At 57.8% G+C, this 17,901-nt stretch overlaps 1 protein-coding gene across 9 annotated transcripts in view; it reads right to left on the reverse strand.

Moving 5' to 3' along the window:
* Positions 1–17,901, reverse strand: part of ANK1 (ankyrin 1) — a 123,989-nt gene that overhangs the window by 26,914 nt on the left and 79,174 nt on the right. For 6 of the 9 annotated variants that reach the window (XM_074353534.1, XM_074353536.1, XM_074353533.1 and 3 more), the window contains exons 19-38: positions 16,308–16,406; positions 15,980–16,078; positions 14,882–14,974; positions 14,348–14,420; positions 13,631–13,654; positions 12,665–12,761; positions 12,057–12,135; positions 10,009–10,106; positions 9,701–9,925; positions 8,629–8,783; positions 8,133–8,344; positions 7,460–7,664; positions 7,062–7,158; positions 6,576–6,804; positions 5,398–5,523; positions 5,178–5,297; positions 4,033–4,111; positions 3,665–3,739; positions 2,171–2,302; positions 732–878 (exon numbers count right to left, since the gene is read on the reverse strand). In XM_074353534.1, the coding sequence (XP_074209635.1) occupies positions 732–878; positions 2,171–2,302; positions 3,665–3,739; positions 4,033–4,111; positions 5,178–5,297; positions 5,398–5,523; positions 6,576–6,804; positions 7,062–7,158; positions 7,460–7,664; positions 8,133–8,344; positions 8,629–8,783; positions 9,701–9,925; positions 10,009–10,106; positions 12,057–12,135; positions 12,665–12,761; positions 13,631–13,654; positions 14,348–14,420; positions 14,882–14,974; positions 15,980–16,078; positions 16,308–16,406 (2,464 nt within the window). The remainder of the gene's footprint in view (positions 1–731; positions 879–2,170; positions 2,303–3,664; positions 3,740–4,032; positions 4,112–5,177; positions 5,298–5,397; positions 5,524–6,575; positions 6,805–7,061; positions 7,159–7,459; positions 7,665–8,132; positions 8,345–8,628; positions 8,784–9,700; positions 9,926–10,008; positions 10,107–12,056; positions 12,136–12,664; positions 12,762–13,630; positions 13,655–14,347; positions 14,421–14,881; positions 14,975–15,979; positions 16,079–16,307; positions 16,407–17,901) is intronic. The other 3 variants (XM_074353538.1, XM_074353535.1, XM_074353539.1) reach the window with 1 other exon arrangement.

Raw genomic sequence — 17,901 nt, forward strand, 5'->3', positions numbered from 1 at the left:
CCACCGAGTTATACCCTCCCCACCCCCAACTTGCTGATTTTAAAGAGGTGATGGCTCAGCCTCAGGTGGAGTCAGGAGGAAAGAAGGGTCTAGAACCCTGGCCTCTGCGGGTTTCTGTGCCTCCTGGTTAGAGACAGAGGGAGGGGAAGTGGGGGCCCTGGCCCTGCTGCTCACACAGCTGGCTCTCACCTCTGCAAGGAAAAGTGTCCTCAAAGGCCAAAAAGGGAGGTTTAGGGGCAAAGGTCAGGGCCCCCAAGGGCCTGGTCACACACACTGGGAGCTCTCTGGCCAGGCTGAACCACTTCAAGATAAGTGAGGGGAAGGAGATGGGGTGAGGAGAAAGGGAGAGAGAGGAAAGGAGAGACCAGCTTGAAGAAAAGAACCCGCTTAGCCTCAGAGAAGGGATGGCGAGGGAACCTTAGGACAAACCTGCTGGTCCACACCAGACCCCGGGCTGGCACCTCTGAGCCCTTGGCTTCTCCCCCACTGACTATTTTACAAATGTCCTGCGCTGGCACAGAGATGGAGGGCGTCTGCCACGCGAGGGGGCAGGGGTCCCCCAGCCCCAGCATCTCCTGTCCCGCATCAGCCCTCTACCCACCAGGCGCCTTTCTGAACAGAGCATCCCCTCCCGCCTGGAGGGAGCTGTCCAGACAGACCTCAGCGCCGCAGGGAGAAGAGGCTCCAGGGAAAGAGGTGGCCAGCTCAGCCCTCCTTCCAGAGACACTCACCATTCATCTGGGAGGGAGAGGATGAGTAGTCCCGCTCCGCGTGCCTCCGCTCTGGTTTCAGGTTGCGGCTCTGTCGGCTCGAATTCTCCAGCATGTTCACGAGCTCACTGCGGTCGATGCTCCGCAGGGCAGCGTACAGGTTCTCCACTGTGGGGAGAAGGAGGGGGGCATGCTTGTGGAGGGGGGACCTTTAACTACTGCGGGGCATGCAGGGCGCTGCCTGGCTCTGAATGGAATGGGGACGATGTATTTCTTCAGCATGTGCTGGCTGGCCCCCTTTTGTCAGAACCAAAACAAACTACCTCTTTGGAGAATACAGGCAGACCTCAGAGGTACTGCGGGTTTGGTTCCAGACCGCACAATAAATATTGCAATAAAGCAAACATCACAATGAAGCAAATCTAGCAATAAAGCAAGGCATATAAAATTCTTTTGGTTTCCTCGTGCATATAGGAGTTACGTCTGCACTATAGTCTGTTCGGTGTGCAACAGCATTCTGTCTAGAAAAGCAATGCACATATCTTAATTTTAAGACATTGCTAAAAAATGTTACCATCTGAGCCTTCAGTGAGCCTTAGCAGTAACATAAGGAGAGCTGATCACAGATCACCGTAACAAATACAGTCACAATGAGAAAGTCTGAAATGTTGAAAGAACTACCAAAATGTGACAGACACAAAGTGAGCAGATGTGGTTGGAAATCGGCCTCAATGGACTTGCTCAGTTTGATCTGTAAAAAAATGCAATCTTTGCGAAATGCAATAAAGCCAGATATGTGTATATTTTGTTACCCTTGAAGAGATCTTTTCCAAATCCTGACAGTGGTCAATTGCAAAGCACAGAAAGACTGGTCGGGTTTTTTGTTTTTTGTTTTTTGTTTTTTTTTTGTAAATTAAGAAAAATACTATAAAAAATGACAGTGACAGTGACTGGATTCTGTCCTTTGGAAGTCCTTGGTCCTGGCCGGTTGACTGGAGATGCAAATATAAACCCTCAGTTTTCTGTTAGTGTTTGTGGGGATGGGAACGGGCTGAGAAGGAGCTGAAAGAGAGACAAATCTTCCTTCCAGGCTGGAGAAGATCCTGGAAGAACAAGAACTTTATCAGAGGGGACTCCTCACCAGCTCTGTCCGTGGGGACAGTCCTCATTTGTCTGAGAAATTCAACAGGGAGGCACGCTGTTGAATTCTCACTGTCATCTCATTCTGAGGCTGGGAAGAGATCGCAGCCAAGAATCTCTGACACTCTCTCCTGGAAGGCTTGCCCAGGAGACCCAGGGGCCCTGAGAGGCACGTGTGTGACAGACACAGAGACAGTGCAGGAGAGACTGAGTCCAAAGGCCAAGGCCACACGTGGAATGTGGAGGGGGAACTGGTTGGTGAGAGTAGGTCCTGGCACAGGCTCTGGAAAGAGAAGGTTCCCCAGCTGACGGGTACTGACTCTTTGCGTTCTGGCCTTCACGGACGACCCAGAGGTTCAGCAAGGCTGCGCTCTGCTCCAGCAAGGAGTTGGGGTTCTCCACGCGGATCCTGTTAATGTCTTCCACGCTGAACTGCAGCTCCCGGGCCAACTCTGCACGCAAAGGACCGAGAGCAGGTGTGAGGTGGACCCAAGCCCAGCCCCAGCCCCCGGCTGGTGTGCAGAGCGGGGCGCCCGGCGGGGGGGTCGGAGGTTAAAGAACAGCCTCCCTTTTATTCCTTCTTCCCAAGAAATACCTAGCGAAATGTCTCCCCATAAAATGGGCCGGGAGTACGAGTGCGTACAGAAGGAAACGGGTATTGATGAATGAATGAATGAACGCCCTTCCCTTCTTTCATCACTTCAAACACGAGGTGATGAGAAGGAGCCACTTATCCGAGGTCACAGAACCAGCTGGTGCCACAGCCAGAGAGTGGCCGAGCCAGGACTTCCTTTCCAGCAAGAAGCTGGAAATCTCCATCCTAATGGAAATGTGTCTCTGCATTTATGTTTCTTCAGGGAAAGGCGTTACTCACATTTAAGATGAAAATACAAGTTCCCATCTCAGTGCACGGGAGTAACACAGAATGGCAGCCTTTCCCTCCTGTTATTTTAATCGTTGTTTCTCACAGATCTTTAGACGGGATCGGAGTCTCAACTCAAGGATGAGGAAGCCCAGAGGGGAGAGTGTGGGGGAGAAGCAGACCTTGCGTGCACCACACCCCACGCAGCACACACTCACCATGCACACCTCGCATCACACTCACACACTCCCCCCGTCCCCCCTTCCCGCTCACACACAAGGAGCAACAGCAGACGTGCTTTTCTGGCTTAAAGAATGAAGGGTGTCTGAACTCTGCTGTGAGCCTGTGGCGCTGCCTTTCACAGCTACTGCTGAGGGTCCGGGTGTGTGTACAGCCCCCTCTGCAGGTGCCGGGGTGGGCGCACAGGAAAGGGGGCTCAGCGACGGCTCGACGGGGCTGCGGGGAGGCCTCGGCCACGGCCAGAGACTGGAGAACGAATGCGGGTGAGACGCGTTCTTTGTCCCTGCCTTTCCCTCAACCCAGCGCAGGGGGCCACAGATGGGGCGGGGTGCGCGCTGCCTGTGGCTTTGCTACGGCTTCAGGGCCTTTACTACCTCGCTACATAACTAAACCCATTCTAGGTAGCTGGTCTCAGTTTCCCATCTGTAAAATGGGGTGGACGGGGTCCAGTCTAAGGTCTCTTGTGATGTCAGAAGTTGATTCTTTCCAAGAAGGAAAACCAGCAGAAGTGGAGGAGGGGCAGAGCCCCCCATCGGTGCCCACGGGGGTTGTTGGGGCCACAGCCCTACCCACGACAGTCCCAAATCAGATGCACAGTGGACGGTGGGAAGAGGTTTCGACAGGCTCTCATCAGCCGTTCTTTAGAGGGGAGGCGGTGTCGAAGCAGTTGGAGACAGGAAAGGTGCTTTTCTGCCCCAATTCTGTGACTCACCCGCCCAGCTGAGGCCCAGGTGTTCCGATATGATCGCCATCTTCATGTCTGCTCGGTCCATGCCGCTGAGGACACCTGGGGGAGGCACTGCATGTCACTTCGCCGCCTTGGCGGGACATCTACCCGACCGGCGTGCTTGGGTGACCTCAGAGGGTGTTCAGGTCAGGCTCTGTGTCCCCCCGATCAACCTGAAGCCAGTGAGGGTCTGGGGGGACCCGGGCCGAGGGCTCCACGTGCAGTGTTCATCCCAGACTGAGCGGATCATGTGAATGCGGGGCTCTTGGCGGGGCGAGGGGGCCCCATCTCACTCACCGCCCCCCACCCCTCCAGAAAGGGAGTGAGTGCGTAGCTCACAAAGAGGTTTGTACCCAGTGTGGACTCGCTGAAAATGCTGTACTTCAGGCCCAGCGGCGTCAGGGTCCTCCTCCGCTCGTCAGCTCCGCTCCCCTGCAGCCGGGAGACCAGGAAAGGGGCTGTGGGTGCAGGTCGGGGGACACCTGTCTCGTGGACGGTGAGCACCTCCACTCTCTGGGAGCCTCCACACACAGGGTGGGAGAGTAGGAAGAGGGGGCGTGAGGGTGTTGAGGGGGTTCACGCACTATAATAATAATAAGAACAACAACAACTGATCACCAGCCAGGCCCTGCTTGACGGTCCCAGCATCCCAGGAGGTGGTACTAACATTACTCCCATCTCACGGATGCGGAAACTGAGGCACAGAGGGTGGAATGACCCGCCCAGGTCACCCAGCTTGGAAGTGGTGGAGCTGGGGTTTGAACTGAAAAGAACCAGCTTTTCTTTCTGGATTCCCTTCTGCTCAAAAGACCCGCTTCTGAGGCCCCGGGCTTCACCCGCCGGCCCTGTGACAGAGCGCCCAGGTGCTTGCTCGCTGGAGGCTGTGGACAACGATCCTCTTGTGAAAGAGAAGTCAGTTCTCCCTCGTCCTCGGACAGGAAAGAGAAATCAAGCTTCAAGTGCACGGACGTGACCTTGCTTTTCTCTCTTCTGGTCTGGCGTGAAAGGCTCATGATTAAAACAGGGGAGACGCGATGCCTCCCAGGCCTGGTGCGGCAGAGGCTCCGAGGCTCCCAGGCCCCGGGGAACGGACGTGCGTGCTCACCACGGCTCTGCTGAGCTCAGGGCCCCGGGTGTGTGCAGGGCAGAGACGCCAGGCTTCCCTTCTCTGAGGGTCTGGCCCCCGGGGGAGCCAAGCAAGTACATGCAAGAGGCTCAAAAAAAGCCAGGATGTGGCTGGGACACCTTGAGCCACTGGCCGCCCGGTTCTCACCCTCAGGCCTCAGCGAGGGATGCTGGGTGCCCTCCAGGCTCCTTCCAAGCTCCCGGAAGGACCGTCGTGGGGAGCGCAGGGCCATGGTGTGAACCCTGACGTCGGTTCCTGAGCTTTGCGGGAAGGGCCGAGCCCAGCCCATGTCAGCAGAGAGCGGAGGGCCCTTCTCTGCTCTCCGACAGGAGGGAGCCACGGTTTCGGCCGAGGGTCCCGGCGGGCACTCACCTTGGTGCAGGGTGGCATGGTGATGTTCAGGTGACAGAGGATGTGCTGGGTGTCCTCATATTTCATCGCCTTGCGCAGGAATGACAAGGACCCTCCTGGTTCTCGACTGCTGTCCCTTACCTACACGTGTCACCCGCAAGGAGGAGTCAGGGGCCGCCGGCACCTCCTACCTCCCCAGCTTCCAGTTCCCGTGTGGAGGTGGGCCAGGGGAGGCCCGCACCTTGACAGGGATGACCAAACGGTTCTCCCGAAACGACTGGAAGAGGAAGCTCCGCTGTTGGGCGGCTTTTTTGACGGGCACCAGGTTCCCAGACAGCTCAGCAAAGAGGGGCATTCCTTCCAAAACCTGCAGGCAAGGAGCAGCCAAGGCAGCCGGTCAGGATCCGCCTGGCCCACCTCTCAGCTCCGGGCTCTCCCCATTGAGAGCCCTGGGGCTGTGCTCTAAGAAACCCCACTGTGTGCTTTTGAAAGGTTATCAGAATCCTCTAGAACTCCGCTGTGATAGCATCCTGTGGCTTCCAAAAAACAAAACAAAATAAAACAAAACAAGACACCTTGATCCCTTTTAACAGTTGTCCAAAACTGTTTAGTTTATCTGAAGGACCATGTTGTATCTGACTCTCCCTTATAAGACAGTGATTCCTGCTGTGGATGCAATGTTTTCCACTGAGAAGTTATCATGAACCCATTTGACAGATGAGGAAATTGAGGCCCAGAGAGACAAAATGCTTTGCTTAGGGCCCCAAACCGCAGGAGAGGCAGGTCCCAGCCTTGTGCTCCTTCTTCTGGGCCCTCAGCACCTGCCAGAGGCACAGAACAGGCTCTGAGGCCAGGCCTTCGGAAAGGTCTTGGCTCATCACACACCATAACGGGAGTGAGGCCCCTGGGACCAGTAACAGGTTCAAGGCTAATTCCCGTTCTTTACTCTTCCCTGAACCTGTCTGGCCCTCTCCCCTGCGTCCTCATCTGGGCATGGCCAAAACCCTGGTGTAGCAGGTGACAAGATGGACTCCGGGGTCTGACTCCTGGGACAATTGTGTATTTAGTTCTGCGACCCTGGGCAGGTTACCTGACCTCTCCCAGCCTTGCTTTCCTCAAATCTGAGTAAGAAAAGTACACCCGGTTATGAGAATTGGGTGGGACGATGCTGGCCGAGCACTTTTAATAGCCCCTGGTACCTGAGAACTTAAACAAACGCCAGTTCTTAGCACCACAAACCACTCGGCTGACAGCCTGCTGCCTGCCTAGGGGACCCCAGTGGTGTCCCTCAGCTCTGGGGACTCTTCAAAGACGCTTCTCCAGAGGGGAGTCACAGCCACGCAGCCCGGGAGCCCCCCTGCAGAGGCCCCGGGTCCCAGCGCCCGGCCCCATGCTAGGGTGGGGGCTGCGGCCCCGCACCTCGATGTCCCTGCTCCGGGCCACCTCCACGAAGTTCTCGTGCTGCTCCAGCGTCTTGTCCACCTTGTCGTCCGTCATGCAGTAGCAGCGCAGACGCCCCTCCCGGGGGTCGGTCATCTTGGCGAAGATGACAAACCTGGCCGTGTAGGGCACCGCGGTGAGCTCCTTGTACAGGAGGGAGGCGAAGTTCACGGCCTCGGCTGTCCGGGGACAGTCTGACAGCCAGAATCTGGAGAGAGGACAGCTGTGAGCCTGGTCCTGAATGCCCAATGGGCCGCGTCCCCTCCATGCGACAGGACCCCTGGGCGCTGGGCAGTGGCCACTCTGACACCCCCGGTGGTCGGCTGGGGCTTCCAGGTGGAGAGGAGGACCCTCGGGTGCAAGCCTGGGGCGGGCAGGTGGTAGTGTGGGCGTGGCTGCCTGCGGGGACAGCCCTGCCCCCTCGTGCGGGCCGGGACCGTGGGGCTGGGCTGGGTGGCATCTCACCTGGCAGAGACGTTGGTGGTGAAGGTGGCGCACTCGTTGGCATACACGAGTTTGGTGGTTCCTGTTATGTCTTCCCACTGGGCCTGGTCCGTTCCTCCTGCACCAGGAGCAGAACCGGGCTGGGGGACAGTCGCCGCAAGGTAGACACGGGGCGCAGCAGGATGGTAAGGGCTGCGCGGGCATCCCCAGCTGTGGCCCCAGTGCACCCACTCCCCGTGCCCTCCTCCCGCTCCGGTACCCCCTTCTCTGGGCTCAGAGGGCCCTTCCAGCGACAGGGAGGCTCTGCTCAGAGGCACCACCCCTCATCCCCTGGAAGAGCACATCACTCGCTCACCCCACCTTCTCCCGTCCCCAATGTGTCCACCAGAGGGCAGATCAGGGCGGGGGGCGCCTCTCACCAATGACGCTGCAGAGCAGCCGTAGGCTGGTGGTGTCTCCCTCCCCACTGTCCCTCGGGTTGTCCGTCCAGGAGGGGGGGAGCGGGATCCGAAGCCCTATGGGCCGGTGGAACTTCCGGCGCCGCGGCTCCACGGTGACGATGGGGCTGAACGTGGCCTGGTTGCCCAGGAGTTTGGTGACCAGCTCATCCGGTACAGGCTGGGCCTGCAGGGTGCCAAAGGGGGACCCTCAGCCCCGGAGCAGCAGAGGGGCTCATGGACGGAGGAAGAGAGAGGCTGTCCGTGCAGGTGCAAAGCCTCCCGGGGGCGGGGGTCCCACTACCGTCCTCTCTGAGCCCCGTTTCCCCCAGTTCCCTCTCATTCCCGGGTCCCATGCTCGGCATCAGGTAGCTCTCCAGGAAGCCACGTGACTTCCCCTCACGCTGAGCATAACGGCCTGTAATGGAACACGGTATCCGGGGCTTTCTGCAACTTAACAGAGCATCTGCCTGATCCCACCCACCCAGCTTTCTTCTGAGCTTTAAGGCCAGGGTCCTAACTGGACTTTCCAGGCCCTGGACCAGTGTGTGGGGTGTCCTGGGGAGAAGGGCCGTCTCCCAGGGCCTTCACACCTTCCACCCTTGACCCCGGGCCCGGTGACGGGGCCCTGGCAGGCGAGGAGGGGCTGCGTCACCTGCAGGGCCAGCTTCACCCTCTTGGTGACGGCGTTTTCGGGGAAGGTGGCCTGCACCAGAGGGACCAGCTGGCTCTTCAGGGAGCCCCCCTCGGGGCCGATGGTGTCGTAGTCCTGGCAGAGCCGTGACATGACCACGAAGTACAGGGGGAAGTCGGTGGTGATGATGCGGCAGACCCTCCGCTTCTCCAGCTCCTCCAGACTCTCCAGCTCTGTGACCACACGTGCACGGTGCCGCCGTCAGCACCGCGGAGTCGCAGCCTCTCATCCCCGCTCCCACCGGCCCCCACCTCTCACAGGAGGCTGAGCCATCTGGAGGGAGCAAGGTCCTGGCCCAGAGGGTCCAGCAGATGGAGACCAGGCTGCAGGGGTCTGGGGAGCCAGAGCTGGACCATCTCCAGCCTCTCAGGGCGTCCCATGCTCCAGGAGGCCCCAACGGCCCACCCAGAAATGCACCCTCACCCCCCACCCTCCGGGATCGCAGGGGCTCGGGCACCTTCATCCATCCCATTGAGGAGCTGATCCAGGTAGCTTTCTCCGTAGCGGCTCTTGTGTTCCTTCCAGACGGAGCCGTTTTCACTCCGCAGCACCACGAGCTCACGGTCCCCGCGGCCGGGGGAAGCGAAGTGGGGGATCTCCACGATCACAGGGCTGAGGGGACCGAGAGGACAGTGGGGAGGTGCGTGGAGGCAGGTGTGCGAGCCGTGCGGGCGGTGGCCAGGGGCTCCGGAGGGAAGGGCAGGCAGGCAGGGGAGCCAGTTCCCGCCTGGAGGGAGACGGTCCCCACTTGTAGGCTGGTCCTGCCAGCTGAACAGACCTGGCTCAGGCTCCTGAGATGCCCCGAGGCCCGCCTCGCTCTCCCCAACCCCACTTCTCCTCCCACAGCCACGAGGCTGAGACTCAGCAGAAAAACCTGTCCTTGGACCTCATCCCCAGAACCCGCCTGATGTCCTAAGCCAGGGGACCCCTCTGAGCCTCAGCTCCATCCTCTGCCAATCAGCAACAATGACATTTCCTCGGGAGGACGACTTTGAGGACCACATTTAAAGGGGAAACCGGCGTGAAAGCGGTTTGCAGCTGCCTTATAATCAGTGGTTGAAAGCTCGGTGGTGGGGGTGGGGGGACGGGCCATGGACAGAGACAGGAGGGCAGGGCCTGTCCCAGCACACAGCCCGAGCTGCCTGAAGGATGCAGAGCTCAAAGGAGAAGCCCAGGCACTGCAGGAAATGTGAGGAGCCGGTCCCTGACCAGCAATCTTGACCTCGGGGGCAGTATTGCAGGGCTATCTGATAAGACTGTTTCAGAGCGTAAATAATTAAACCCTGGGGGTCCCCAAAGTTACTGTCCCCATCTCCCTTCCAGTGTCACACAAGATCTGAGTGTGTTAAGCCCCATCTGAACAATGCACTCCTTCATGTATCTAGAAAAGGTGGTGGAAGGAACACAGAGGACACAGAGAGAGAGGATGGGGGCTCCAGGCTGGCCTCCCGTCTGCCCTGGGCTGGGCAAGGGCTGGGTGGGCACGGTGGGGCAGGGACAGCTCAGGGACACGGGGAGTGGCCTCTCACCTCAAGAACTGGACCCCCGTGGGCCCCAGCGCGATGACCCTGCTGGCCAGGCCCTCCTCCTCGGCCAGCGGGGGCGGCGTGGGCAGCTTCTGAGGCTTCACGAGGCGGCAGGTGATGCGGGTGGGCGCCGCGCACGTCCGCGGCGGGACCACCACCCTCAGGCCGTTGTGCCGGCTGCCCCGCATGGAGCCCCCGCGGGCGTCCACCATGAAGCTCACCAAGAACCTAGGGCACAGCGGGTCTGTGTCGGCATCTCCCGGGCAAGCAGGGCCAGAGCCACCAGCCCGTCCCGGTCCCCGGCCGCTCACCCTGTGTGTACGGGGCTGGCCACCGGGCTGATGTTGTCCGAGGTCTCTGTGGCTGGGCTGCTGGGGATGAGTGAGTCTTCGTCATACTCCTTAGATGCCTGCAGAGGGGAGAAAGGCCGGCTGTCCCACTGTCCCCAGGCCACAGCCGCTGGTCTCAGCCAGCAGACATGGAGCAGGGGAGGGAGGCTGGGAAGCTCAATACCAGAAAGCAACGGCTCAGAGGCGGTACTCCCGCACTCATCACCAGCCCACCAGGCCAAGGCATGCCTGGACCCTAATGGGAGACCTCAGGACAGAGCTTCGGACAATGAAGCAAGTCCTCACTCCTGTCCAGCTTCAGTCTCCTGCATCCCCAGTGCAGCCCCGACAGGCCCACGCACTCCAGCATCCCCTCAACGTGGAACCTGGGCTCCATGCAGCCTGGTTTCACACTAGAGTTGGTGCTGGACCCCCACCCCCTCCCCTACGAGCTGTCTGGCACTGGTCCTGGGGCACCGAGGTGCACAAGAGGAACAGAACTGACTCTCGTCCTGGGGGCTCCCTGTTTCCTCATCTCCAGTGGGACCGACCCCCCACTTGTGATGCTGTAACTTGGGGGTCACGGGGCTGCCTTGCCCCAGGCCTCATCCATCACGAGGACTCACGAAGCCAGCAGTTCTGGATCCGGCCCTGGTCCCCTCCGGGTCAATGCTCAACTCTGCTCTCACCCCTGCTCCCACACCGGTCTAGGCGCCCAGGTCCCTCTCCTTCACCGGCTGACCTGACTTGTATTTCACATCTCACCTCCTCTGTGAACCTTTCCCGTTGACTCTGATCTGGAAGAGCTTCCACCACGAGGCTGAGCCCTTCCAGATTCACCCTCCCTGCACCCTGGGTTAACTGTGTTCACGGGTCCAAGCCCCCTCCCCAGCTGGACCATCTGCTCCCACATTCTCCCACATGAGGCCCCCAGCAGGGTGCACAGCGGGATCCAGGAAACACCTCCTGCCTCAAGGGCGTGACTTAAGCAAAGGGTCAGAGAGCCAGTGGGTCAGGGAGCAGCAGGATCCAGGACGACTCAGTTCATTTCATCACCAGCTCCAGCAGCATCGAGGTGGGGGCATGTGTCACAGCGATCCCAGGGCCATAACTGACCAGATCCCCCAAATGCCGCCCGGGGTGTGACACCTGCATCACACCACTCTGATGTGCCCTGGGGACGGCGTCACAGCCGCCTTCTCCCTGTGCCACCTTTGGGCCCAGGGCTACGGCCGCTGCTTTCAGACAAGCACCCCTTCAGTGGCGAGGAGGAGACCAGCTTCAGCTGGAAAACCGACAAGCCGGGCTCAGTTATCAGGCCCCCGGGCTGTCATCTGCAACCTCCAAACACCGCATGGCTTTCTTTTCTGTCCTACGAAATCCCTTTGCCTGAAGAAAATAAAAGTGCCAAGTGGCATAAAACTAAACCTAGAGAAATTCAGTTGTTTTAAACTATCCTGCCCATGTGGGGGGCAAATTCAGGTGGCACCCAGCGAAGCCACAAAATAGGCCACTATAATGAGTCACAGCCCACGCTGGGAAGAGCTCTCTGACACCCCTGTCTTGTCTGTGTGTGTATTTTAAGCTCCCAGTGATCCCTAGATGAAGGTGAGTCAGAAACTGTCCTCTTTTTGTTGGATGGGAAAGAAAAGGAGTTCAGAGTTCCAGGCTCGCCCTCAGCTCCTTCTCTGGCACCGAGGCCCCCATGGGTGCAGACGGCATGTGGTGGTGACAACGTGGGCTTTGGAGCCAGAATGTCTGGCGTCAGGTCTCAGCCTCAGTCTTGGCTGGACTAGCGTCAGAGCGTTTCCCACGCCCTCTGAGACGCGGACCATTAACAGCTGGAATAATAAGACCGCAAGCAGCGCAGGGGCCACAAAGAACACGTGGAATCCTGCTCCGCAGGGCTTGGTAAATGCTACACGCTTCCATCCGTTAGGTCCTGTCCTACTGCAGGGCATCCCAGAGCATAACGGTCCCCGGGCACCTGCTCACTGCAAAGAGGAAGTCACAGAGAGGACGCTTCCTACCTGCTCTGGCTCCTCGGGTCTGATCACCACCGTCTCGGGTGTGACGCACGGGATCCGCGGGATGGCTGGGGATTCCACCCTGTGCGCCCGGAACATCGGGAAATCAAGGGGATGCGCCTTTGGAGCAGCCCCCCCATCTTCCACGGGAGGTCTAAGCGAAACACTTCTGTACCCCCAGAATCACCTATCCAGTCCGACCCCCTCACCATCGCCGGAAGCCCCGCCGGCAAATGTGCTGCATCTTGGCCTCCACACACTGACCAGCCTCCTCCCTTGGCCTCCACGCCTTTCCCCAGAGCCTGACTGTCCTTCTCAGCCTGGCAACGGTTTCTAGTGGGAACCTCCCTTCATAGATTTTTCTGGTGAGAAGCTGAGAGGGGGAGGGGCGTGGATAGGAGACTGTGAACAAGGAGGGGGAAGAACATGGGAAGCAGGGATGCTGGAGAGGACAGCGTGCCGGAGGGGAGGCCTCTGTCCCCACCTGGCGCTCCGGGTACAGAGCCAGCTTAGGCTAACGTGGCCTTCGTGGGACCTCCCTGGCTCTGGAATCCTTCTGCAGTGAGTCCCAGGGGTGGACCTCGGCCTCCCACACCATAAACGCTTCTTACACTTGGTCCAGCTTCGGCACAAAGTCCAGCAGCTCTTTCTCTTCATCTACATCCCTGGAATCCTGCTTCTCAGCCTTGGAGCTGACAAGTTCTTCCCCTGAAACCACACAAGTTTCCGTAAGTGAGTGGACAGAGATCCCCTCTTTCTTTTTGAAAATGTGCTTTCCCCGCGCCTCCACTCAACGCTCGTCCCTGAGGAGCGGAGGCAGGTCTCTGATGCTCGGAGGTGGACCACGAACAAGGTCTTCCACCAGCCCCGTTCCTCCAGCCCTGGTACCCGGAGCCCCTGACATCTCAGTCTGCACCAGGCTTTGTAGGAGAAAAAAAAGCAACAACAAAAAAACCAACCAGGAAGCACTTTCTTTGCCTGACAAGTTCCACTTCAAAACAGCCCTTGTGGGGTGTGCAGTGACACCAAAGAAAGAGGTGTTTCTGTTCTTGCCCGCACCACACGCTCCAGAAGAAGAAACCACCGTGGAACGGAACCCATCTATTCTGAAAGGCTCTAGGGACTTTTGTCACCACGGTGGCGGGAAACCTCATGATTTCCTAAACCCATCACAAGGAGGCTCAAACTATGTCTGCAGCCCAGACCTCTGCCTCTCCGTTTCTTTCTCCTTTTCTGAACTGGGGTTGGAGCCTTTGACCTTGCAGAGCTGTTTACTGTCACACGGCAGGGCGTGTCCTGGGGTGTGATCTGGCGCCGACAGGATGGAATCATGACAGCTCATGCAGCTATGGTCACAGACACGGTGGCAGGGGTACAGACATACACATGGACCGGCGGGAGCTGCCCGCCGGGGCATGGATCTTACGGGCGGACATTGCCTGTTTTAGTCAAGCTCCGATTGTTAGCCGTCAGAGCAGGGTGGAAAGCATGGATGGATTAGTGAGAGTCTGGATCGCTCGGGGTGAAATGCACTCATGAGAAAGGAAGGATCACAGAGAACAGAAAGTGTTTCATACCCATTATAGTTATATGAGCGGTTCCTGGAAAGCAAAGAAGAGTCATGTTTAAGGAAGGATAGGATTGAAGTCAGTTCAAGTGAGACATATCTCTAACACAGGAGAGCGCTCACCATCTAGGTGACAAAGCTCTACAGCCACCGAATTACCGGGACGGAAGAGACATAATCCAGTCCAGCCCCCCTTTTATATGATCACGCTTCTCTTCCAAGAGGAGACACGTTCACTTGGGGCAGGAAAAATGCTACAAGGACTCGGCGGCTCATGGATGGAGAAACTAGCAATTTCATAATGGATTCCTCCCCAAACTTACTGACCCGCTAGGTGGTCAGAAAAGCAGCCTATCATTAAAAGATATTCTTAACAGATCTTAAATACAGTAGCACAGGGAGCGCTTCAGGTGGAATTTTATCACAGTTCCTCACGGCTCTGAGAGCTGATCTGAGTAGAACTGCACTCCATATATGATATATGCAGACACACATATCTTTACGAAAATTTGTGGGATTTTATATGTTAACCTCTGAGATGCAGAGTTCCTTCTCCTAAAATTACATTTCAGGAGCATTTCTGATAATGGACCACATCTTTAGAAAGCAGTTCTGTCCGGCTGCACCTCAGATGGCAGGACGTGGGTTACGTGGCAGCGGGGGGAGGTACCCCAGGGTTTTCAGAGCCCTGATTTTACCCCGACATGACGATCATCCCAGACTGTACCTTCATCTTCAGAGACATCCAGGATCTCATCCACCGTCTCAGGGAAGCTCATCCGGTGCTTGTCACTGACGGACTAAAATGAGAAAAAGCAGAGAATTCAGCCCAAACAGAGTAGTGGACCCTTCCATGGAACCAGCACTTAGCTGGTTATGACTATGGAGACAGGAAGGAGATGGGAAAGGAGGTTTGTCCCAAATGAAGAAAATCACAGGGAGGCTGGGGTCCGGAAGGAACCAGAGAGGGACGCTGGAACCGCCAGCCTCCAGTTCCCTGTCCCTGCCCCCAACCCCATCTGCTGCGGCCACAACTCCTCCGGCCACTAGGTGGCAGTACAGCTCTGCCCGAGGGAGGAGGACCACCCCCCACCCCCTTCCCCCCACACCCCCTTCCCCGCCCATCTTTTGGCGACAAGCTCCCTGCAAGAGTCCCAGAACCCCAGAAGGCGCTCGGCTTCCCCGGGTATCTCACGGGGCTCTCTGGCTGTCAGGCTGTGTGTCCCCGATGGGGGGCTGTTCAGGGGAGGAGCGGACGTACCACGACACTGGTTTCATCGGTGACAACCTTGAGCACGTCTGTTACGGAGATGTAGCCCAGGCGCCGGGCTATGGCCAGAGGTGTGGTTCCATTCTGGGGAGAACAGCAGACGGAGGGCGCGATCAGACCCACCCCCCGACACAGGCCAACCTCACACTAATTCCAAAGGGCCTGCGCGCAGCCCAGAGCACGACCCCTGCACACGTGCGTGAGCCCAGACGTGTGGAGCAATGCTGCCCCCAAAGACGGGGTGCGGCAGCGAGGAGGTGGCGGTACTTCCCTCTGCAGCGCTGGGTGCGGGGGGCCTTGACCGAGAGCAGGGGAATCTTCCCACCACAAGCCAAGAGCAGCCGGGGCGGGGGGCAGCGGGAAGGTCGGGGGTCAGGAAGGCACCAGGGGCACTTGTCAGAACAGGAGAGTCCGAGGGAGTACAGCTCACGCCCCCAGTGCCACTTCTCTGGGTGTCAGTTACTGAGTGTTAAAATCCTTAAAATAATCCACACACTTCCGTGAACTCTTTTCAGGCCCATCAGGGATCCCAAATCACCAAAAACAGAGGTGGGGCATGTTTCTACCCTGATTTTAAGAGGAAGCACTAAGTGAAACTAAATTGACGATGAGGCTTTAAGTTCCCCAGATCCAGGATGTGCCCCACGCAGATTCAGCCCCATCCACAGTTTCAGCAACCACACCGACAGTCAAAGGTCCACGCACTTTCCGAGCAGCCATGGAGAGAACTTAGCAAATCTGACATTCACATCGGCAGGTAAGGAAAGTCACACTCAGCATTGATCACCGACCCCGCTGAAGACCCCGAGTTCCACCCAACATCATGAACCCCCACCGAAGACATTTGGTTTTGTTCACTCACACCGTACTGAGAGCAGCTTCACAGATTTTAAAAAGGGTTTCGACAGCTAACTTTCAATCTTCCAGAAAGACAGACTGATCACAGCACCCCACGCCCTGGGGAGCCGGGGGCGGCTGGTGCTGCAGCCCGTCCAGGCCCGAGACCCGCAGTAGGACGGGCGGTGCCGCCGTCGTTCAGGGCTGCCCGTGAGAGCCATTCTCCGAAATCAGGAACAGGCGGGTACTCACCGAGCTGACCTCGTTTGGGGAAGCTCCGTTTCTGAGCAGCAGCGTCACGACGTCTGTATGTCCCTGCTGAGCTGCCTGGTGCAAGGGGCTGTATCCTAGCTGTAAGGCGGGGCGGACGTCGGTCAGCATCAGTGAGCTGGGAGAGAAAACCCTGCCCACCTGCTGCACAGCCTGTCCGTCTTCTCCGTGTAACGTTTAAAAAAAAAAAAAAGGCATTTCCCCATTTCTTCCTCCAGGCTTAAAGTGTGGCCAAGTCCCCAGTGTGCCCAGAGTAACCCCAGCTGACTCCGACTCTGGCCCTCAGGTCAGGTCTCAGGCGTTCCAATACCTTGGTCTTGGCATTGACGTCTGCCTGGTGCTGGAGCAGAAACTTCACCAGCTTGATGTTTCCATAGTGACTGGCCACGTGGAGTGGGGTGTAGCCCATCTGGAAAGTAAGAGATGCCAGTCGGTGACCAGCAGGGCACCCGGTGCGGACACTGGGAGCCACTCTGAGCTGTACGCGAATGAAACCCTCATGATCACGGCGGTCAAAGGGGAGAACGGATGAGGGGGCCCACTGGGAGGTCGGCAGCAGCTGTAAGGATCTGTTACCAGCCAGATCCCCCGGGTGGGGAGGGAACAGAGCCGGTGTCGGACAAGCCAAGTATGAAATGATGTGAGAGTTCCCAGGGGAGAGGTCAAGTGGTTGATTGCAAAACTGATCCTGTGTCCCAGAAGGAGGTCAAAGCGAGGCGGCGCCTGTGGGGAGTTTGAAGTCTTGGGGGTGAGCAAGGTCACTTAGGATAAATGTAGAGAGAAAAAAGTGGGGCCCATGGACTGAGGCAATATTCTGAGGGAGCAGCAGAGAGGTGGGAGGAGAACCAGGAGAGACCCATGTTCCAGAAGCCGAGAGAGGTGATTCCAAGAAGAGAGAGTCCCGGTGCTGGGCAGGGGCTCTGATGAGGACAGACAGTGGCCCGGAGAGCACTGCCGACCAGGACGAGAGCAGACACGCAGACTTATTTCCATGGGAGAGGTGAAATCCTACTGGAAACAGCCCCAAAGGCCCTCTGGGTTACTGAGTTGTAGCCTAGATGGAATTTATAGGAACTGGCCATTGCCTGAAATGAGTGGACTTTGAATATCTGTTCATTTGAGCTCTGGCTGCAAGAGGGTCATTTTCAAGGAAGGGTCATGTTCCGCTGAATATTTTGATGCTCCCTCCAAAGGCCGACAAGCCAAGGCTCTCAGGCTCCTGAGTGTCCCTGGGGAGCTGGCGCCCAATCCCAGACACCGCCTTGACCCCGACCCTGCAGGCTGGACCTGGAGTGATGGGGTAGCTTCGAGACCCCCAAGTTCTAACCCACAGTATAGGATCTCTCAGGGCAGGACCCCAAAAGATGACACCTGGCCCACAAAGAAGCCTCCAAGATCCAGAACATTCTTGGGTTTTAGGCAGATCCCTGTTGAAGCTGCAGGCAGCTGGGGATAAAATACATCTCTAGGTTTTTCTCAGGGAGGCTTTAACTTCACATTGTTGGCCAGTGCTCCTGTGGGACTGTGGAGGCGGCTGGGGCTGGGGCTGGTCACTCTGTCCCTTCTTTTTACCACAGTTGCCTTGCGGTGAAAAGGAACACAATGTCACTTCTTCCAGGAAGCCTCCTCCTTCCAATGGAAACACCCTGTCCTCTCTCTGTGCTCTGCATGGTTCACTAGTGTCTCCCTAACACCGGACATCACACCCACTCTCCCTTCCTGACTCTTACCTCACCTGCAGGTGCCAGTGTGTGCTGTGCACTGGGTTTTCCTCCCCAGAGCTCCCCACACACAGAGGGTGCAAAGACCAGCATTTATTTAGCCAAATGCTGGAATAGAAGCAGCTAACCTTTCGAGAGCATCCAGGGAGGCCTGACACTTTGACACCTTGCTCATGTACAACA

Source organism: Camelus bactrianus, chromosome 26, assembly GCF_048773025.1.
Source record: "Camelus bactrianus isolate YW-2024 breed Bactrian camel chromosome 26, ASM4877302v1, whole genome shotgun sequence".
In the NCBI taxonomy this organism is placed as follows: Eukaryota; Metazoa; Chordata; class Mammalia; order Artiodactyla; family Camelidae; genus Camelus; species Camelus bactrianus.